At 43.4% G+C, this 22676-nt stretch overlaps 2 protein-coding genes across 2 annotated transcripts in view; one reads left to right on the forward strand and one right to left on the reverse strand.

Moving 5' to 3' along the window:
* Positions 1-1981, forward strand: part of LOC107109032 (coiled-coil domain-containing protein 162-like) — a 51640-nt gene extending 49659 nt beyond the window's left edge. The window contains exons 14-15 of the mRNA XM_015409608.1: positions 1288-1421; positions 1937-1981. Coding sequence (XP_015265094.1) covers positions 1288-1421; positions 1937-1981 — 179 coding nt within the window. The remainder of the gene's footprint in view (positions 1-1287; positions 1422-1936) is intronic.
* A 1101-nt stretch (positions 1982-3082) lies between these two features.
* Positions 3083-22268, reverse strand: CD164 (CD164 molecule). The gene is made up of 6 exons (XM_015409609.1): positions 21936-22268; positions 20611-20697; positions 14132-14212; positions 8941-9003; positions 6017-6097; positions 3083-5637 (listed from the first exon to the last, which is right to left on the reverse strand). The coding sequence occupies exons 1-6, from the start codon at positions 22039-22041 to the stop codon at positions 5495-5497; spliced, it is 561 nt and encodes a 186-aa protein (XP_015265095.1). The 5' UTR covers positions 22042-22268; the 3' UTR covers positions 3083-5494.
* Between the last annotated feature and the right edge of the window lie 408 nt (positions 22269-22676).

Raw genomic sequence — 22676 nt, forward strand, 5'->3', positions numbered from 1 at the left:
GCATACAAATTAAATGAGCAAGGTGACAATATACATCCTTGTCGTACTCCTTTTCCTATGCTAAACCAATCAGTTGTTCCATATCCGGTTCTAACTGTTGCTTCTTGGCCCTTATACAGGTTTCTCAAGAGACATGTGAGGTGGTCTGGTACTCCCACCTCTTTAAGGACCTGCCATAGTTTGTTGTGATCCACACAGTCAAAAGCTTTAGCATAGTCAATGAAGCAGAAGTAGATATTTTTCTGGTACTCTCTTGCTTTCTCCATAATCCAGTGAATGTTGGCAATTTGATCTCTAGTTCCTCTACCTCTTCGGAACCCAGCTTGTACTTCTGGTAGTTCTCTATCCACGTACTGTTGAAGCCTAGCTTGTAGGATCTTGAGCATGACCTTGCTAGCGTGTGATATGAGTGCAATTGTGCGATAGTTTGAACATTCCTTGGCATTGCCCTTCTTTGGGATTGGAATGTATACTGACCTTTTCCAATCCTGTGGCCACTGTTGCGTTTTCCAAATTTGCTGGCAAATGGAGTGCAGCACTTTAACAGCATCATCTTCTAAGACTTTGAATAGCTCAGCTGGAATACCATCACCTCCACTAGCTTTGTTGTTATCAATGCTTTCTAAGGCCCATTTAACTTCACATTCCAGGATGTCTGGCTCAAGGTCAGTGATTATACCATCGTGGTTGTCAAGGACATCGAGGTCTTTCTTGTATAGTTCTTCTGTGTATTCTTGCCATCTTTTCCTAATCTCTTCTGCTTCTGTTAGGTCCCTACCGTTTTTGTCCTTTATCATGGCCATCTTTGCATGGAACGTTCCCTTGATTTCTCCAATTTTCTTGAAGAGATCTCTAGTCTTTCCCATTCTATTGTACAACTGTACATTACTGCAAATTCCTAGACCCCATGTAGATAAGCAAAAGCAGCATAGAGGGACAAAGTAGAAAAGGGAGACAAAGTTCTCACATCAGGGAAACCCCCTAGATGTGCAGAAAGATAGCTTTGTCTAGCTTTTCTCCCATCCCCTCCACCCTCAAAAAAGGGGTCACTGCAGTTTGACTTTTACTTCTTCCCACTGCTTGTCTAAAGTGGCCTGTTTTCTGCATCCTCATAGTTGACAAAACTGCATCCTCATATCAGTTGACAAAAACTAGCAAGCTGCTATTAGCTTTTCTGCTCATTTTGTGATTTCTAGTCAACTTATGTAGGCTTTAATTTATGAAGAACCAAATGAGGCTCCAGCCAAATTGTAACAGCCCTTGGAAGTATTGTTATCTATGTTCTAGGCTCTACATCGTGGATTCAGAATGCAGGAATATCAACATTCACATTAAGCAGGGATTCCAAACAGCACTTTTTGACTACTGGCTCTATGCGTAGCATCAACAGTGCAACTGAAGAGAGTCAACGACCTAAAACAGTGAGTAGGGATGGTTTTTGGAGAACAAGAAAGTGTCAGCATGAATCTCTACTGTATGACAAAGTGAACGGCATATATTGATGCTTTTATAAACACATGCATTTTAACAGAATAGCAGTATTAGATGTTATTTTGTACAAATTAAACACACCTCCTTCAAACTATCACTTAAGTTGTTCCCACATGGATGCTTTGGCTTTCTTACAACAGCACTGTTTTCAGGAGCATCCATGTTTCCCAGTTGTTTGCAGCAATCTTTCCCAAATGTGGTTTGGTACTTTTTTTTTTTTAAAGATCGCAGTCAAAGCACCTTTGGACAGGTAGGTGAAATTTTTTTGCAGGTCTTACCCACACTGGTGCCATTTTTATTACCTCAGTTCCCATTGCTGCCATTCTGTACCTCTAGAGGGGTTTTTTCTGAGTTGACTTAAAATCAGCAACAGCTATATCTCTATAGATTTACACATTATAATGATCTATAGCAACAATGTACTTGTTGTTGCTTTCACTTTTAGAAAGAGTTTGGTTGTGGAGTTATGGCTGAATATGTCTTGTTATAACTCTGCAATCTAAAGGGCTAGAGACTTTTTAAAATGAAAGGTGGGAACAAATACACTGTGAAAACATTTGAGCTGCATTGCTGTACCATTTACTTTTTTAATGTCTAAAATGCCCTCCAGCGGCAGCAGGTAAATGGCAGCCAGAGAGGTCTGGGGGTGGTAAGGAGAATGCAGGGAAAAATTTTCCATGTGATGCTCAGTTGCAAATATGGAAGCAGCCTTAGTTGACTGGCTTTGCCCTTCGTTCTGGGAAATACTTCATATATTGTCACCTAACAGGTCAGCTTCTGCAGTTTTCAGGGGCCAAAACCTCACAGCCTATTAGCATTTTATTCATGAAGACACAGATGTCAATAAAATTATTTATATTGCCAGGTATCCAGTGGATGGAGAAACAGAGTAGTAGATGCTCTCTTGCCAAATCTTACAGAAATCACCCATTCTATCCTACCTATGCAGTTTTGTGAAAAGAGGAAATCTCAAAACTGTTCATCAGAGCAGCCACATTAGTAAGTAGAAAGTACTCCAGCTGGAAACTTTGTACTGGTCGGAACTGTACAACCTGTTAATAAAGTATTTTCTTACCTCCCCACATACTATTTTTCTCCTAGTGGGTTTAAAATAAATCTGCCAAGTAATGAAACTGAAGAACTGCCAGAGTACACCTGCTTGCAGTACATAGAGGCTCTTTTCATGAAGGGAGTGCAAAATTGCAACAGGCTATGGTACAACATGATGCATATCTTGTTTTTCCCAAGGCTTGCAGCAGCCCAATCCACATGCACACAGGGCATGCTTATCATGAACAAGGCCTGAGCTGCCCACAGCTTTCATAAACAGAGTAGAAATCAAGAAAGCAGTCAGCAGAAAGGAATGTATTAGGCTAACATACTTTTTCCTCCCTGTGTCGAACCTTCGACCTGCACAAGGACAGCAAGATTATATTCCTCCTCTGCAGCTAAAAACACTACCATCAAAATATTTTTGAAACTAAATTCTTAGCATAAAATTTTTACATAACCTTTCAGCACATACTCCAGATGCAAATTTATGAACAGATGCACAGAAATACTTTAGTAATCATTTATTATTTTTGGTTTTTGTGATTATAAGTTTGCATTTCTTCTACTGAAGACAACATATATGCAATACAGTAATGTCTGAACATTCCATTCCTGATGCAGTATACTTGCACACCTGGGGTTTTGAAACAATCCAGATAAAGCCTGAAAGTCACACTTTGCTGCCTTAGAAAGGCCATATGATTAACTGTTCAACATAGACGGGTTTAAAAAATATTCTTTAAAACCTCTTATACTTCAGACAGATGCTGTGAAAAGTTATCCTAGGTATTTGCAAGTTAACCAGTTTCCAAAACTGCAAACAAAACACTCAACCATCCATAGAAAGATAAACAGCAACCCCTCAGTCTTAACCTTAATGTTGGTAAGCTGCTGATCAAACATGGTCTAGATAACCAAGTATTTATGCCACTGCATGGAGACAGTTATCCTAAATACTACACACACAGCTATATGCTAGCTAAGTAGAAAATGCAAACTTCCTGAATAGTAGGAGTGGCACCTGAATTTCCTGAAGTCCTTGGAAAATAGCAATTGCTGGCACTGGGGCAAGTTTAGTGACTAAGATTCCCCTCCTCACATGTCTTCAGACATGAGGCCAATCATTAAGAAAGTTTAAGGCACTTAAAATAGGAGTCATAATTTTGAGAGCAGCCCAGAACACATGGCTGTTTGATGTTGTTTAAACAGCAATTATTCCTGGATCAACAACAATATTGGCTTAATTTTCAGTTGTGGCACTGTTTGTGTCTCGAACCCTTCTGCTGTAAGCTTACAAAATAAAGTAAGAGCTAGTAAGGAATCAACACTTAGTTGCTTTTAGGAATCTACTTATCTTATGGATAAGCCTATGGAGGGTACACATTCTCCTTTTCAACAACTGCCACCCCTTTAGAAGTGCATTAGTTTATATTTATACATATTATATTTTATCCTATGTTCAGATCCTCAGCTTATATCTACGGACTGTAAGAGATAGGAAACGAGATTAAATGACTGTTGTAAGGCCATAAATACCACCCAATTCAGACGTGTTGCTTGGTGACCCACTGGATGGTCAATTACTGTTTCATACACCTGAGCTGATTGTCTTATTTTATTATGAGTGCATTTGCCTGAAGGTTTAAATTACAGTACTATTTGCTACATATCCTAATAAACTTTTATGCAACATTATTGAGGTGAATACTATTCAAACTAGAAGGGCTAGAGACATAACATATTTTCCCCACAATAAGCTATAAACCCAGATATTGCTATTGAGCAAGTTCAGCTTCCTATGTAACCTTCTGTAGTTTCACAAGGGCTCATCCAGGAGCAGAACTTAACAGTGAACCTGTAAACTGAATTTCTACCATTTTAAACCACGTTCATCATAACCTGCAAAATTAAACAATGATCTCAAGCTAAAGTAGCGCCAAGTGCTCAATCTTTTTAACTATATTGCTATATGGGGACAGAATATCAAGTGTATTAGTCACAAAGCCATCAAAAATTACAGTAACTTTGAAATATCCAAAAACAGTAAGCACTAAGGGTACCAACTGAAAATAGTACTCTCCATAGAGAGAATTGCTAATGGTACTTTCCAAGGCAAGTAATTTAAAGGCTATGAATACATGGCAACAGAAGTAGCACGTGAATAAAAAAACAGCTGTCTCTTTCCATGTCTGCTTTCTTTAAAATTAAGGAGCTTAATTCTCAAGTTTGATTCTACTGGAAAAAATGTGCTGAAAGTAGGATGACATTCACTGTACCTTGAACAAATAAGATGTCAATCAGTTTCGTTTGCAGCCTAGTCATTAAGGCACTGGTCTTTCTCCCTTACAAACAAAGGAAAAATGCATCCTTCATTTACCAACTTCTTCCTATGGCTCCTTCAATAAGGATGCAGTTTTCCTTTGGTTGCTATCTAATATAGAAAAATATGGGCTTCCATAAAAGGGGGGAGAAGAGATAGTATCTACTTTGACAAATCCGTCCCAATCTCCCAGCATACACTATATAAACCATCGTTTTCACACAAAAAGTGTTTCATGCCAAGTCATCAGTAGTTCACATTTTAATAACATCATAAGAGGCTACTAAAACTATGGCTAGCTAATTTAACTACTGCAATTATCTACTAAGACACTGCTGCCATTGAATACAAATCTACATTTGGCATGTCAGGTAGAGCAAAAAGGTTCCACAGCAGCGGCCACAAAAGTAATTTAATACAGCCAATAAGGGTTCATGCAGAATATTGTATTCTTGCAGATTAAGACATGATTCACACAACCTTCTTTCAAGCATGTTGCAAAAATATTCTTTTAAAGAAGTCTTCTTGAGAATAAGAATATTTTGAATTGCAGTCTTCTATAAGGAATAAAGATGTTTTGATTCAGCTAACCACAGATGTTGAGCTATGAGTCCACTGAAAAGCAACATCCTAGAGGGTATGGTAGTTTTGATCTTTGGACTTGCAAAATTTATACAGGAAGAAAATTACTGCTTGAAGACCCAACACAAGGACAATCCCACCAATAAAGCTGGAAGCATCAAACGTGGATGACTTGCGGGGTGGTTGCGTGCCTGTCAAATAAAGATTTATAAAAATTATATTGCTTTCTGAATCCTCTTTTCATTTTATAAAGTCCAAGCCCCATATTGTGTCTACCATTCTATCAATGCAGATCTAGGAACAGCTCTGCTAATGGAAGCAGAGCTGCAAAAGCAATTCTTCAGAGACGTCAGAAAAGAACTACAGCAACTCCTGGATCTTTCTAACCTGCTGCTATTTCACAGTATAGATAGAAAAAAGATTGAAAAGGAGCCGAAATAAGCAGAAGCATTTGAAACTATATACAGAAAATTTGAATTGTCTGCTTCATTGATCACACAATATAGTTTACTTCCACATATCACAAGACAGCTTTGCCTTAATATAAAATTGCTACAAATAAAAGAGTACCTGGTACAGCAGAAGTTGTTACTGTAGTATTAGGAGCACTAGTAGTCGTTACTTTAGGTGAAGTGGCATATGTTGTGTTACCTGTTTTCAAAAGAACATTCCACTTAAGTTGAACCAAACTAAGTTACTTTATTTTAACTTCAAAATCTCTGCATGTAGTTATGGAATACAAACATAATTAAATGGGTTACATAATAAGTATCAGTTCTTTTAATAGCAACCTTGATGTTCCAATACCTATCAGCAGGGCAGAGAAAAGGAGCAACCCACAGACAAGGCAGGGGTTTCTCCACACTTTGAGGAGACTTCCCAGGTCTCAGATATTTACCAACAAAAAAACATGGTCCAAGCACAAGATATTCTCTTAACATTCCATAGCTCCTAAAACCAGAGGGCATTTGATCCCCATGGAAGGGGAAAAAAAGAGAAAGGGGAAATTAGTCTGCTCGGTCCTTAATAGTTAAAGACAAGGGGTGTGCATTCAGGTCTACCCAAACCAAAAATATACCTGAAAAGCAACTTCAGTATTTTTTGGTTATAGTTCGGTATCCCAAATGTAATCGGGATTTTTCGGGAGAACCCCAAACCCCCAGTCATATTCAGGAATTAGTGGCAAACCTGAACAATAGCTGAGGGGCTGGAGCAGACTGTTCCTGCTGCTCAGCTGTTTTAGGGCTTTCTTCTGCAGCCCTTTTAAACAGGGGGTGTTTAACGGGACTGCAGAAGACAGCTCGCAAAACAGCCAGGGGGGAGTTCTCCCCACAGGATCGGCTCTTTTGCGGGTTCTGTTGGGCAGTCCAGTTTAAACCAGGCTGCCCAGCAGAGCCTCCAGGAATAGTTCTCCCTGCAAGTTTGGTTGCTTGGCGGGCTCTGTTGGGCAGTCCGGTTTAAACCAGGCTGCCAAGCAGAGCCTCGGGGGGAGAGCTCTCCCTGCAGGATTGGCTCCTTTGTGAGCTCTTTCGGGCAGTCCAGTTTAAAGGGACTTCCCAAAAGAGCCCCAGCTGAGCTGCCTCTCAGTAGTTTTTTGAGGCTTTGCCACTGCTCCCCTCCCCCCCATATTTTTCAGTTTGGATCTACTGGACCTAAAAAACTTCGGGATTTCCAAAAAATCTAGGCTCTGAATACTTTATCGGTATTGGGATCCAGGTTTTTTCAGGAATCCTGAAATTTTTTCAGGTTCAACAGAACCAAAAAATCCAGAGGGAAAAATGCACACCCCTAATTAAGACACCCACACTATAGCACTAGACTGCTGGGATTCAGGGATAGCTGGGAAGGAATCTACTCATCATATCATCTATCTATATATCTATTCCTCAACTGTGGGTAGCTCTGCAGATTTCTAAATCCATGGATCGAGCCCACACTGAAATAGAGGATTTTTCTCCAAACTTAGCAAGACTGCTGGAATTCAGAAAAAGCTGAAATTGGTAAAAAATTACATGGGGGAGGATAAATCCACTCAAAAAACAAAAGCATTGTTTACACATGTGCAGACAATGCATCCACCTGTTGGAATCTTGGCAGTGACCAGAGGGGAGAGGAGCCTGGAGCTGCACAGGATTTGCTGGCATTGATGTCAGTGGAGCAGAGTTGGGGGGTTGGAATGCAATGTCTCAGCAACAGAAGCTCTAAGGCTGGAGGACTTTGGGAGCCACACCATGCATAGAGCCATGGTGGGCTCGTCAGCATGAATGTCCGTGGTGGAAGCACAGCAGTCCAGTAGCAGTAGCTGCAACAGTGGGAGGGATCCCTTCCCTCTCGTAGCTGGCACTGAACAGAGGGGATTAAAGATAAGGGGGGGATGCCCTTGTGAGGGTCACAGGTCCTCACTTGTATATTCTAAAGCAAGTGAGACAAATCTGAGGATGTTTAAATCCAGTGACTGGAACTGTGAATGGACAAGACAGATCTTTCTACAAACCTGAAGAATGCCTCAGGGTTGCAGAAAAATCTGAAAGACATTGTGGGGAGGGGGTTTAAAAATCCAAAATGCTAACAGGAGCACATGTAGCTTTAACAAATGGAAGCCATGGAAGCTCACTAGGTGGTGCTAGTCATATACTTTCTGTCTTTGATATGCCAATAAAGGTTGTCTGTCTGCCAATAAAGGTTGTCTGTCTAATCAACCTCACAGGGTTGTTGTGAGGATAACAAGGGGGAAAGGATAATGAGGTAAGCTGCTTTGGTCCCCACTGTGGAGAAAGGCAAGGTATAATTCAAGTAAATATAGTTGGAAGATGGGAGACAGATAAAAGGTAGGTTGGTGAATGGATGAGGAGGAATGGAAAGGGGGGGATATGGGAATTTCCAGGAGGGAAAGGGGAAATAATATGGGGAGGGGGATACAGGGGAAAGTGGTGTGTCCCCCCCACAAGTCCTCAAGGGTTCCCTACCATGCACGTGGGCCTGACCCAGGAGCTGCTACCACACAACTGGGCCATAGTTTTCCTAGGTAGTGGCTGGGAGTGGGGGCTGAAGACAGAGGAGCAGATAAAGATAGGTTGGTGAATAGCTAAGGAGAGAATAAGGCAGGAAAAGCTATGGGGACTTTCAGAGAAAGGAAATAATAAATAGAGGGGAAGGGGGAAATGAAATTGCCCCCCCAAGCCTCTGCAGGTTCCTGCTTGTACAGCCCTAGTACTCAGACGTGTTGCATTCAACATTTCACTGGGGAGAGGGATTTATCTCCCCCCACACACGTAATGCCTCATGGACCACCCAATTCTGGCATAGGATTACCGTTAAGGAGCATGAATTTCTCAAAATGAAAAGTTTGAAAAATGGTGGGATGGGAACAACTGAGAACCTGAAATTCCATCTTCAAGGGACGTTAAAGGGGAGGTCTCACCCAGTGCTCTTAATAGATGAGGGAGTGAACAGCATTGCCTAAAACTAGATTATGAAACAAATAATTTCTTTACCTGGGGCAGGAGTGCTGGTTATGTTTCTGGGAGGCGCGCTAGTTGTGCCATTGGTAGGAGTAACTAAACGTCATGAAGAAAAACAATTTAGAAGAGAAAACTGGAAGACCCATGTTTAATAACAGTAGCCATCACAGCTCCAAAGATTCTTATGAAGACATAATGTAAAACAGGTGGGCAGAAGATCACTAAGGTGTAACCAGTCACTCTCCAAGCAATTAGAAGTAGCTCTACTTCCTTATCCTTACCATAGCAGCTTCTCTCCTTTCTCTTGTGTAGAGGCACATGCAAACACGAACCTCTACCCGGGATGAGAAAATAGCACCAGCATTCTCCCCCGCCCCCCACTGCTCTGCATGAGAAAGGACCATTGGACACTTACCGTGAGGTGTCCTTCTCCTCTGAGGACAGGAGGACATCTCCATGGGTTATTCCCACCGTGCCTTTAGGGAGGCAGGAAATAGTTTTTCCCCCTTCCTGTTGGCGCCTTCGGAATAGCCCATCCCCAGTTCTGGGACTCCGAAAGCAGTGTGTGTAGCCTGAATCACTAACCTTGCCCTATAACATATAACTATGAACATTAAATTCAACATATAACCACTGTACTCTGTAGGATAGAGAAAGAACCCCAGAGTAAGGTAACACAAGTCAAGAGAAGAGATCAGCACAAAGAAGTGAAAACAGAAAAAGATGACAGCGGGAGGGCCGAGATGTCCTCCTGTCCTCAGAGGAGAAGGACCCCTCACGGTAAGTGTCCAATGGTCATTCTCCCTCTGAGGTGGAGGACATCTCCATGGGACCTCCCTGAGCAGTGTCCCTCATTCGGGTGGGTCGTCATCTTCTTCCAACGAAATTGTGTGCTGAAGAACTCTTCTCCAGAAAGCAGCTTCTGCAGATGCCATGGTGTGAAGTTTGTAGTGCCTCATGAAGGTAGAGATGGAGGACCACGTTGCCGCTTTGCAGACTTCCTCTACTGATGCCCTGTTAAACAACGCTGCATTAGTTGCCACATTCCTCAAGGAGTGCGCTGTGATGCCACTTTGAGGGTCGCGTCCGGCTGCTCGGAAGGCCTCCACAATACAAGACTTCAGAACTGAACTGATGGTAGATTTCGCCATCCTCTCCCCTTTGCGAGGCGGGGAAATGTCTATGAACAAAAAGTCCGACTTTCTCCAAGGCTCTGTTCTAGTGATATAAATTTTGAGAGCCTACGTCCAATGTGTGCCAGAGACATTCTTTAGGGTGCTTAGGGTGAGGACAGAAGGTTGGTAGAGAGATCTCTTGTGACCGATGAAACCTGGAATCCACCTTGGGCCGAAACGTAGGATCCGGCAGAAGCACCACCTTGTCCTTGTGGAAAATGCAACAAGACGACTTCACTGACAATACACTCAGTTCAGAAACTCGCCTCGCTGATGTGATGGCAACGAGAAACAAGGTTTTCATTCTCAGCCATTTTAGGTCGACCTCTCTGAGAGGTTCAAATGGCGCTTTCATTAGAGCATCTAGAACAATGTTCAATCTCCACGTGGGAAATTGGTGTGTTTGAGGAGATTTGGCCACCGTTCCCTGTAGAAATAGACGGATATGAGGATGTTTGGATAACCCTACACCTTCTATAGAAGGAAGGACCGTAGCTAGCGCTGCGAGCCGCCTACGTAGAGTGGAAGCTTGGAGACCAGTATCCAAACCGTCCTGCAAGAATGATAGCAGACAGGCTACAGAGGGAGAAAGCGGGCTGATCTTCTTGCGCCGACACCAGCAAACAAAAGCTTTCCATGTAGATGACTTCTACTTTGAGGTCTCTGATTCTGCGAAGAGTCCTGGATATTAGGATGAACGGTGGGAACGCGTACAGCAGACCCGGAGGCCATCCCGTCGTGAGCGCATCCGTCGCTTCTGCGTCCTGATGGAAGTATCTGGTGTAGTATCTCGGTAGCTTGTGATTGTTTGGTGATGCAAACAAGTCCAGCACGGGGTGTCCAAAGCGTTCCACTATCCTGATGAAAAGGTCGGGGTGAAGAGACCATTCTCCCTCCTGCAACATTTGTCTGCTGAGCCAGTCTGCCTGTACGTTCTCGATCCCCCTGATGTGTGCTGCCCTCAGGGACGCAATGCTCCTCTCCGCCCAGAGGAGGATCTTCATGGCTTCCTTGTACAATCGGCAAGATCGGGAACCACCCTGTTTGTTGAGGTAAGCCTTTGCTGCAATATTGTCTGTTTTCACCAGGACATGTTGTCCCCGCAGTCGGGAAGTGTATCAGGGCTAGACGAATTGCTCGTATTTCCAATAAATTGATCGGAAGCGATCTCTCGGCTGGTGACCAGACCCCTTGGACTGGAACACCCTCTAGAGTCGCTCCCCAGCCCAGGAGACTGGCGTCTGAGAACAGTTCCATGGTGTGACACACAGAGTATGACTTCCCAGTTGTCAAGTGTCTCAAATCTGTCCCCCATTGCAGGGTTTCCTTGACCCTGAGAGGAACCTGCAAATTGATCGTCTTTCTTTGCATGATGCTCAACTGATGAGGACGTAAAAACATCTGCAATGCTCTTTCGTGCATATGACCCCATTGGATCATATCTATGCTGGATATCATGAGACCCAGGAGACTGGCCAATTCCATCAATGGGGAGGATCTGCTGCGGAAGATTCGCATCGCGATGGTCTTGATCTTCTGTGCCTTGGCCCCTGGCAGAAACAGAGCGGTACGTGTGGTGTTGATCACTGCTCCCAGATGCTCGACGTTGACTCGGCATTAGAGAACTTTTCTCGAAGTTTATTAAGAAACCGTGACTGCGCAGACATTGTAGAGTCCTCTCTGTGTTGAGGACGGATTCCTGATGCGAGCTGGCCCAGACCAACAAATCGTCTAGGTACAGATGCACATGAATCCCCTGGTCTCTGAGATGACTCACCGGGTTGATAATCAGCTTGGTGAATAACCTGGGCGCCGTAGAGATACCGAAGGGAAGGGCCCTGTACTGGAAGTGCTGACCATAGATGTAAAAACAAAGGTACCTCTTGTGAGCAGGGTGGATCGGCACATGTAGATACACCTCCGTGAGATCTATGGACGTCAGAACTCGTTGGGGGATAGGGAGTCCGCTACTGCTCTCAGGGTTTCCATGCGGAAGTGTCGCAACCGAATGAATTTGTTTAAAAATTTGAGATCCAGAATCGCTCTCCAGTCTCCGTTCTTTTTGGGAACCATAAACAGTATGAATAGACTCCTCGGCACTTCTCGTCGGAAGGAACTGGTTCTATAGCCCTGATGTTGAGAAGGTGTTGTATTGCCTTGTTGATGATGGATCTTTTGTTTACGGATTTGCTTGCCGGTGATTGTAGAAATCTTTCTGGAGGTTGACGAAGAAAATCTATCGTGTATCCTTGAGACACGATTTCCACTGCCCAGGCATCCGCCTGCATTTCTGACCAAGTCCTGGCAAAATGAAGAAGTCGTGCCCCTACCGGCAGACTGGTACAGTCAATTCTGTTTTGGTTTGGGTTCCCTCGCACCTCTGTCGTTTCTGTTGAACTGAGATCTCTGAAAACAAGGGTTGAAGGAACCACGTCTGGTGGATTGTTTGGTAGAGTCCCATGTAGATCTTTTGAAGTCCTGACGAAATCGCGGCAGGGTATGATGGGAGCGAAAGGACTGAGGATTGCGTCTGTGTTGTTCAGCGACCGAGGCATGGCCTGCTTCTTATCTCTGGTTTCAACCAAAATGTTGTCAAGTGCATCACCAAACAGGCGACCCCCCTGGAAGGGATAGGCGGTAACTATGGATTTGGAAAAAGTGTCCGCTTGCCAGGCCCACAACCAAAGCATTCTCTTGACTACCGCTGTTGAAGCCCATCAGGCCGTTGATGCTGCCTCCATCGCCACCAGAGCATCCATAGTATGGTTGCGGAAGCTAATTCAGCTAATACCTGAAAACAACCGGGCTTTTTGGAAGGAATCTCCCGCACACTCAAGTCTGACTCTTTTACGGCTGACGCTACATTGGACATTATCTCCTTTGTTTCCAGGGGCCTGGCTTCAACAGCGGTAGTCAAGAGAATGCTTTGGTTGCTGTAATTTGGTTGCTGTCGTCCGAGGAAAAAACCTCGGGAAGCTCTTTGGTTGCCATCGCGGCCTGTAATGGCCTCTTTGGGTCAATGGACTCCCGTGGTCTTCGGTCCGAAGTCGGAGCAGAATAGAAGGGTCGAGAGAAGGAGAGAGAGAGAAAAGAAAAAAGGTAAGACGGGCAAGGCAGGCTTAGAAGAGAAAAAATGGAAGGTTTTGAAAATTAGCTAGGACTAGCTAAGCTATGCTGCTTCTCCCTAGTGAGGCAGGAACAGAACTGGGGATGGGCTATTCCGAAGGCGCCAACAGGAAGGGGAAAAAACTATTTCCTGCCTCCCTAAAGGCACAGTGGGAATAACCCATGGAGATGACCTCCACCACAGAGGGAGAACATGGTATATTTCTTCCTCCCCCTGCATCAAAGCCGCTACTTGACTCTTCTAGGAAAACACAATGATAACTGTTTACTTCCCCCTGCAGGCCAAGCTAAAATGGAGGTGTGGTGGCTTATTTTGGGAAAACAAAGAAAGAAAAGGTTTTCCCAACCCAAGCACTACAGACCTGGTCTGAAATGCTGAGATCTTTGTACAAGCTTTCATTCTGTGACTGGATCCATCCAATGAACTGCTGTGGAGTGACTGGTGGCACTCAAAACTCTTGAAAAAAATTAAGCAGTTTACAGAAACAAAGTCTACCTGACCTCCCCTAATGTAAAACTCATACTGGATGAGACAAAACCATTAAATGGAATTGGTAGGCATATTGCCCCTATGAACACATCTGTAATAGTGACAAAGCAATGCAACATCCAGAGTGGGTAAACAAGCTCAGCACATCCTATCCTTAGTAATGTGGATATCACTCAGTCAATTGGAGCCATTGGGTACTCAGTCAAATGGAGCCATTGGGTACTTCTCAACCAGTGATTCAGTATAAACTCACTTGAAGGACTGCCCAGGCTGCTACTGAGCAGTACTTTGAGCTTTACTAAATGTTCCATTCCCACATTTTAGAAAGGAGATATGAGAAATAGATGGACTTTGCAGAATGTACGAGGATTGCTGGTTCATCTATTAATATTTACATACATAATATAGCACATATAAGTATTTAAATACTTACGCAAGCATTGCTCATGACCTGTATAAACAATACAATGTTCATGTTCTTTTGTTTGATTTATACACCGGGACTGAGTCACTTCTGCAAAGATTAAAAATATTCAGTTTATAATTTAAATAGGTAAAAAATTTAGCAAGATATGTTGTCTACAGGTGACTTTGAGGAATATTTTCTACACTTTTCTATAAATATTTTACAGCTATTAATTTACTCTTCTTGGGTATTCTACTTTTCCCACACTAGAACAATCCTCTGATTCAACCAAAATGCTGTTTTTAAAAACAGATGGCTTAAGGCTGGTTACTAACAAGAAGGCTGTTAAGACTAGAAGTCACATCCTTCCATCATCACTAAACACCTGCGAAAAGTCAAAGTACAGCCAGTGGTTGCACACATAAAAAGCAACTACTCCTCTCCAGAACTGCATTTGAGAAAAATGTTTGTACACAACAGATAACAATGGTTCAAAGTCAAATTACTGTTTGGGAAACTCAGAAAAGAGCCCTTGCTTAACAATAGAACCTCTCACAGTTACTAGTTTTTAAAAGCTAAGAAATATTTCAAGCACCACTTTCCTTAGACTTAAAGGTTAGCCTGCTCAACAAGCAAAGTTCAAAGTCATTCCCAAGAAAAACTTAAGCCTACAGCTCAGGAACTGGGTGCTTAATTTAGATCCCATTCTCTTGGTTTGTAGCCCTTGCTGTCTCTTCAAAACAGCGCTAGTAGTACTACACAGCAGGCACTGCAGTATCAACAGCAGCTACAAATTACAAAATTCCTCTACTGCATAATCTTAAAGGAACAGCTCATAATACCTAATAAAAAGTATTATGTAGACTGTTTTCTGGCTTTGTTTAGATTTTACTTTGGGACCAACACAGCTGCTATCAGCTTCTTTTGAAGTTCTAAGATGACCTAGCAATCCTAGGCCTCTTTGGTGTCCTGGCCTGTAGCCCCTAAACCTTCCTTGCCTGCCTACTTTTTCTTCCAACCATGTACCTCTCTTATGTTTGTTACCCATATGAGATTTAGCAAATTTTTCTTATATCCTCCTTTCTTCGACTCCATCTCTCCACCACTGATGGCTCCTTCCACTGTCTACCTGATATCACTTCTTTTAACTAGCCCGTCCCTCAGCCAGACTTCTCTACAGCCTCACTCCTGCACAGCATACAGCTTCTCCTGCTCTTAAGTACTTTGTAGTTTCTTTAAAACTTCTTCTTGCCTTAATTCTAACTTCCTCTGCAATCACTTATGCAGAGTTGTTTCCTGCACATTTGAGAGAGTCATACCAGCCAAGTTAGTGACAGGTGTGTCACCACAGTTTCAATATAGACTTTGTTCTCATTGCAGCAATAAAGGGTTTAAATTCCATCTCTTCAAGATGCAGGCAGGTAGAGGTTCATGCAAGTAAACATTCCTACATATGGTATAAAAAACACTACTTATCAGGCTAGAATACTTCTCCCTAATATGTTATGTAGGAGTGCTTTTGGTGGGGAATCATTTTATCATGTAAGCCTACACCTGAAGTCAGTGAGCTTGACATAGTGTATGCATATGTTCCTCTGATTTTTGGTAAACCCCCCCCCCCCAGTAGCTTCTGAAGCACTGCAGGGTTGGGGCTGGTCAAACTCTCCCCTTCTAGCTGTTTTTCCACTCAAAGTCACCACCAGTTGCTTTTCTCCCAATGGGAGGAAGCGATATCGGGTAGAGATATGAAGGCCTGGGAAAAAAATGCTTTTCCTCCTGTCACCCTGCTCAAGGAGTGGGGGGGGGGCTTTGAAAAAATTCCTATGAAGTACTTTCTCTTTTTGTATTGAGCAAAATGCAGTTAAACATGTTAGTTTCAGAGAGTAACCGTGTTAGTCTGCAGCAAAACAGCTAGATTTGAGTCCAGTAGCATCTTAGAGACCAACTAGATTTTTTGGGTGTAAACTTCTGAGAATCAAAGCTCCCTTTGTCAAACAAATGTGCTGTTAAACATGCTGTTACTCATCCAACAGGTGCAGTATGTATAGGATGAAGATTTCTACATATTAATCAATCAATACTTTATTTACAGTCCATGACCAGAATACAAACCAGTAAGGAAAAAATAAAATAAAAATGACCATATAAAAATTAAGGTATGCAAATACAGAAGTGTATAAAAGCAAATTAAAACTAATACTAATAGAAATACAGTAGTTTCTAACATTGAAATTGATTTCTACGTGCGATGATCTACAGCATTCAATAATTACAGGTTCCTGTGTATAGTGTAGACATAAACACGTTTTGAAAAATACATTCATAGTTTAAGTGCATCAAATTTAATCCACAATTAATAGGATATAATATGCATGTCAGCATGCTACTGAAGACTTCAGTGTTCTTTATGTTATAAAGTTTAATCCAATATGCAGATATGCTGCTAGTCCTACGTGACCATATGAAACTATTTCTTTCCCCATCAATAAATTTACTGTGTTTACTACAAAGCTGTTTCCCCGCTATTTTTCCTACCGCTCAGATGCCAAAAACTAAAGACATGTGCTAAGGTCACATAGGAACCTCTTCCAGAATATTGGGTTTATTCACAACTCTGCTCATAGAAAACTAAGGCGCATAATTCTAAATATTCAAACAGTAAAATTTTATCTCCCCCTCATGGATCACTGCCTTGTCGTGGCGAGGGGGCTTGCGTTGTTCAATGAAGCTGTGGGCTATGCCGTTGAAGGCCACCCAAGACAGACAGGCCACCGCAGAGAACTCAGACCAAGCGTGGTCTCCTGGAGAAGGAAATGGCAAGTATTTTTTGCCAAGAAAACCCCATGGACAGTATCAAAAGGCTAAAAGATATGACCCTGGAAGATGAGCCCCTCAGGTCAGAAGGTGTCCAATACGCTACTGAGGAAGAGCAGGGGGCAAGTACAAGTAACTCCAGTAAGAGTGAAGCGGCTGGGCCAAAGCCGAAAGGACGCTCAGTTGTGGATGTGTCTGATGGTGAAAGGAAAGTCCGATGCTGCAAAGAACAATACTGCATAGGAACCTGGAATGTAAGATCTATGAATCAACGTAAGCTTGATGTGGTCAAAAATGAGATGGCAAGACTGAACATCGATATCTTAGGAATCAGTGAACTAAAGTGGACAGGAATGGGTGAATTTAATTCAGAAGACCATTACATCTATTACTGTGGCCAGGAATCTCATAGAAAAAATGGTGTGGCCTTTATAGTCAACAACAGAGTGCAAAAGTCGGTACTGGGATACAATCTCAAAAATGACAGAATGATTTCGGTCCGATTCCAAGGCAAACCATTCAACATCACAGTAATCCAAGTCTATGCCCCAACCACGGATGCAGAAGAGGCTGAAGTGGACCGGTTCTATGAAGACCTACAACACCTCCTAGAACTAACACCAAAAAATGATGTCCTCATCATCATAGGGGACTGGAATGCTAAAGTAGGAAATCAAAAGGTAACCGGAATAACTGACAACTTTGGCCTTGGAAAGCAAAATGAAGCAGGGCAAAGGTTAACAGAGTTTTGTCAAGAGAACACACTGGTCATAGCGAACACCCTTTTCCAACAACCTAAGAGACGACTCTACACATGGACATCACCAGATGGGCAACACCGAAATCAGATTGACTATATAATTTGCAGTCAAAGATGGAGAAGCTCTATCCAGTCAGTAAAAACAAGACCTGGAGCTGACTGTGGTTCAGATCATGAGCTACTCATTGCAAAATTCAGACTTAAACTGAAGAAAATCGGGAAAACCACGAGGCCATTCAGGTTTGACCTAGATCGCATCCCTGATGAATATACAGTAGAGGTGAAGAATAGATTCAAGGGTCTGGATTTGATAGATAGAGTGCCTGAAGAACTATGGACAGAGGTTCGTGACATCGTACAGGAGGCAGCAATCACCACCATCCCAAAGAAAAAGAAATGCAAGAAAGCAAAGTGGCTTTCTGATGAGGCTTTACAAATAGCAGAGGAAAGAAGGAAAGCGAAAGGCAAAGGCGAAAAGGAAAGATTTACCCAACTGAACGCAGATTTCCAGAGAACAGCAAGGAGAGATAAGGAGGCCTTCCTGAATGAACAGTGCAAAGTAATAGAAGAAAACAATAGAATGGGAAGGACTAGAGATCTCTTCAAGAAAATTGGAGAAATCAAGGGAGCGTTCCATGCAAAGCTGGCCATGATAAAGGACAAAAACGGTAGGGACCTAACAGAAGCAGAAGAGATTAGGAAAAGATGGCAAGAATACACAGAAGAACTATACAAGAAAGACCTCGATGTCCTTGACAACCACGACGGTATAATCACTGACCTCGAGCCAGACATCCTGGAATGTGAAGTTAAATGGGCCTTAGAAAGCATTACTAACAACAAAGCTAGTGGAGGTGATGGTATCCCAGCTGAGCTATTCAAAGTCTTAGAAGAGGATGCTGTTAAAGTTCTGCACTCCATTTGCCAGCAAATTTGGAAAATCACACAAACGATCGTACAATATCACACACTAGCAAGGTCATGCTCAAGATCCTACAAGCTAGGCTTCAACAGTACGTGGATAGAGAACTGCCAGAAGTACAAGCTGGGTTTCAAAGAGATAGAGGAACTAGAGATCAAATTGCCAACATTTGCTGGATTATAGAGAAAGCAAGAGAGTACCAGAAAAACATCTACTTCTGCTTCATTTGACTATGCTAAAGCCTTTGATTGTGTGGATCACAACAAATTATGGCAGGTACTTAAAGAGATGGGAGCACCAGACCACCTCACATGTCTCTTGAGAAACCTGTATAAGGGCCAAGAAGCAACAGTTAGAACCGGATATGGAACAACTGATTGGCTTGGCATAGGAAAAGGAGTACGACAAAGATGTCACCTTGAATATATATGCAGAGTACATCATGCGAAATGCTGGCCTGGATGAATCACAAGCGGGAATTAAGATTGCTGGGGAAAAGATCAACAACCTCAGATATGCAGACGATACCACTCTAATGGCAGAAAGTGAAGAGGACCTTAAGAGCCTCTTGCTCAGAGTGAAAGAGGAGAGCTCAAAAGTGGGCTTGAAGCGCAACATCAAAAAAACTAAGATCATGGCATCCGGCCCCATCACTCCTTGGCAAATAGAAGGGGAAGTCGTGGAAGTAGTGACAGACTTCACGTTCCTGGGATCCCAGATCACCACAGACTGTGACTGCAGCCATGAAATTAAAAGACGCCTGCTCCTTGGGAGGAAAGCGATGGCAAACCTAAACAGCATGATAAAAAGTAGAGACATCACCCTGCCAACAAAAGTCCGCATGGTCAAAGCAATGGTATTCCCAGTAGTCATGTATGGCTGCGAGAGTTGGACTATAAGGAAGGCCGAGCGCAGAAGAATAGATTCTTTTGAACTATGGTGCTGGAGAAGACTCTTGAGAGTCCCTTGGACTGCAAAAAGATCAAATCAGTCAATCCTAAAAGAAATCAACCCTGACTGTTCCCTGGAAGGCCAGATAATGAAACTGAAGCTCAAATACTTTGGCCACCAAATGAGAAGGGAGCACTCACTGGAGAAGACCCTGATGCTGGGAAAGATTGAAGGTCAAAGAAGACGGGGACGGCAAAGGATGAGATGGTTAGACAGTGTCATCGATGCAACAAACATGAAATTGAGCCAACTTCAGAGGACGGCGAAAGACAGGAGAGCCTGGCGTGATCTGGTCCATGGGGTCGCGAAGAGTCGGACTCGACTGTGCGACTGAACAACAAAAACAATTTTATATGCAAAATTAAGTGTTCTGTGGCAGTAAAGCAGTACAATAAGTTTAGGTTTATTAAGAAAGTTCACACAAAAAGTTCAGGAAATCTAATTTCTTATTATCCCAAAATTTTGTGTATCCTTTTTCCAAGAAGAAAAATCTATTTTTCCCATCAATGACAAAAAAGCAAAAGCAGAAGTTGACTCTGGGCAAAAAAGATGGTCTGAACAGTCACTGTCCCCAATTTATTTTCAGTTTTAAAAAGCTGAGAAAAAATGTACAAGACTATCTATACAATGCGGTTGGGTTCTAAATAGTAGTCCTGACACAGACCAACTAATTCTGTGAGAACCTGGCCAAAAATTAGGTTAACATTCTTATTTTATCATGTTCAATCACAAGGTTATCTCAAGTGTATTAATTTTATTTTAAAATTTATTTAAATAAATAAATAAATTCAAGTGTCTTAGTTTTTACTGAAAGGTGGATAAAGCCACCAGTTGTCTTAGCATTTTAAGATCTGGTCAGCAGTGTTTAATGTTACATGGTGAAGCAAAAACTATCCACATACACAAGGAATTCAGAGAAAGCAAGTATATACAAATACTCTTAGAAATCATAGATTCTGTGTACATACCTGCCTGCCAAGCAGGTGGCTAATGTGTTAGAGAGTTCCAGAAGTAAAGTTTATGAAGGAACCATAGTTTAAGTAGTTTGAAAAATATTACCTTTGCACTCAAGCCACTGACAGCTAGAGTTTAACTTGCCGGTACTATCAAGACAGGAACTACAGTTGATATAGCTTGTGCAGTTGGCTGAAAATGAAGAACAGGTTTTTTTTAAAAAAAAAAACACCCAAAAAAATCAGATTGTTAATAAGCAACAGATCAGTAGTTTCAGAAGTAGTATTTGAGACCAAAGCTTATTGCACCCACTGTTATGCAGAAGTGCATTATGTGAACTGAACCTCAAAAACACTGGAAAAGAAGTATTTTTATTTTAAATGAAAAATTAACATAGAAAACAGGAGACAAAACCACACAGAGGAGAGAACTATAAAATATTACAGTTCCTCCAACAGATGAGGAAAGAAAGTCAAGTGAGTGATTAAAACCTTGTAGCCTTCTCAAAATAGCTTCTAGTCAACAAAGAACCAGGCTTTTGAACAGTGAACCCTAGTACTTTATTCTTTGGATTAATACAAATCTGGTAAATAGCATTACGTCATCAGAGCAGGAGACACAACTGTACAAAAAAAGCCAGTTTTACATGAGAGACATGTTTTTCTCTACCAGAATATTCCTGAGCTTTCGAAGTTAATGAACACCACTCCCTTAATACCAGAATGTGCACATCCACTGTCAGCCTGGGGCCTCTGAAAGAACACATCAGAACTACACATGTTGTAGCACCACCCTCATTACTACATCCTAGGTTCCCTTCTAGGAGAATCATGCAGCACAGCATCACCAACCTTGCCCCCCCCCACACCTCCTGCATATCTGCCACCTAGGAAGGGGAGGGGCCATTGTCCTGCCTGCCCAAATCCACCTACTTGTCAAGGGCAAAGCAAATGTAATCTTTCAAAAAGGTCAAGTGGTTAATCACAGACCAGCTGGGCTGGCTCACACAATTTTTTAAAGTTGTAGTTTCTACTAAATGCAGCCTATTCCCGCTACTGTGATCTGCCCCCGGGTGAAATTGGAGGCGAGAAGCATCACATGAGTTCAGGGACGTTGCCCCGGTCAGGAAGCTCCGCACTCTCACGCAGTGACCCCCCCCCCCGCCCTGATCCAAGAGACCTCGTGACCCGCGTCCTTCCCCCCCACGCCCCCCCCCCCGGGAAATGCCGGCTCAGGGTTGCACCTGAAGGACAGAGCCCGTCCCCCAACAGACCGCCCCCGCATTTCTCCTTCCGGGGACTCCTGAGGAGGGCCGCTGCTAAGGAGCAACCTGAGCCCCCGCACCTTCCCTTCAGGGCAAGCGCTGCGCAGGCAAAGCCTCTTGCCTAAAGCGGCCCCGAAACCGCCGCCCAGCCCAGCCCAGCCCTCACCTTCCTCCCCCTCCGCAGCGACTCCACTCAGATAGGTGAGGCCAGAGACGACAACAACCAGCAGCATCGCCAAGCCCAGGGGAGGCGAGGGGCGGCGAGAGTCCATGGCGGCGACTGGCGAGGAAGCCACGAATCGTTCCCAGCGGCACGAGGCGGAAAGGAAACCGTTGGCGTTGCCGCTCAGTTCGTTTAACGCCCTCCTCCCGCGCCGCTCGTGCGTCACTCCGCTCCCCCCGCCGCCGGACGCTGGAGTCACGTGACGTGGCCGTTGCGAGGGGCCGCGCGAGAAGACCAAGAAGCCTTTAAAAGAGATCGAGGGAAACGAGCGGCAGCGTTATCTGGTGCCATCTATTCGCACGCCTCCCTGTGACGGTGAAACGATCCCTCTCCAAGGAAGGCGGGGCTTCGAATGGGGGGGGGTGCAGGAGGAGCTGAGAGGTGGGCATGGCTCCTTCGAGGTCCGGCTCACAGCTGTTGACGCGTCAATCTGGGAAAGATGTGTCAGTATGATAATAGTATGTCGATGTCGTTCAGTCGCACTGTTGAGTCCGACTCTTCGCGACCCCATGGACCACATCACGCCAGGCCCTCCTGTCTTCCGCCGCCCTCCGGAGTCTGCTCAATTTCATGTTCATTGCAGCAATAACATCATCTCATCCTTTGCCGTCCCCTTCTTCTTTTACCTTCAGTCTTTCCCATCCTCAAGGTCTTCTCCAGTGAGTGCATAGCCCACAGCCTCAT

The sequence above is a fragment of the Gekko japonicus genome, unplaced genomic scaffold (assembly GCF_001447785.1).
Source record: "Gekko japonicus isolate JY-2015 unplaced genomic scaffold, Gekko_japonicus_V1.1 scaffold2357, whole genome shotgun sequence".
Taxonomy (NCBI): domain Eukaryota; kingdom Metazoa; phylum Chordata; class Lepidosauria; order Squamata; family Gekkonidae; genus Gekko; species Gekko japonicus.

Bases quoted from the DNA above. Each gene is read 5' to 3' on its own strand.
- CD164 (XM_015409609.1), bottom strand. From the start codon at position 22,041: ATGGACTCTCGCCGCCCCTCGCCTCCCCTGGGCTTGGCGATGCTGCTG. The intron at 6,098-8,940 runs GTAAAGAAATTA...TTTTGAAAACAG, and splicing joins AACCAGCACTCCTGCCCCAG to GTAACACAACATATGCCACT. The intron at 5,638-6,016 runs GTACTCTTTTAT...TTTATTTGACAG, and splicing joins AACAACTTCTGCTGTACCAG to GCACGCAACCACCCCGCAAG.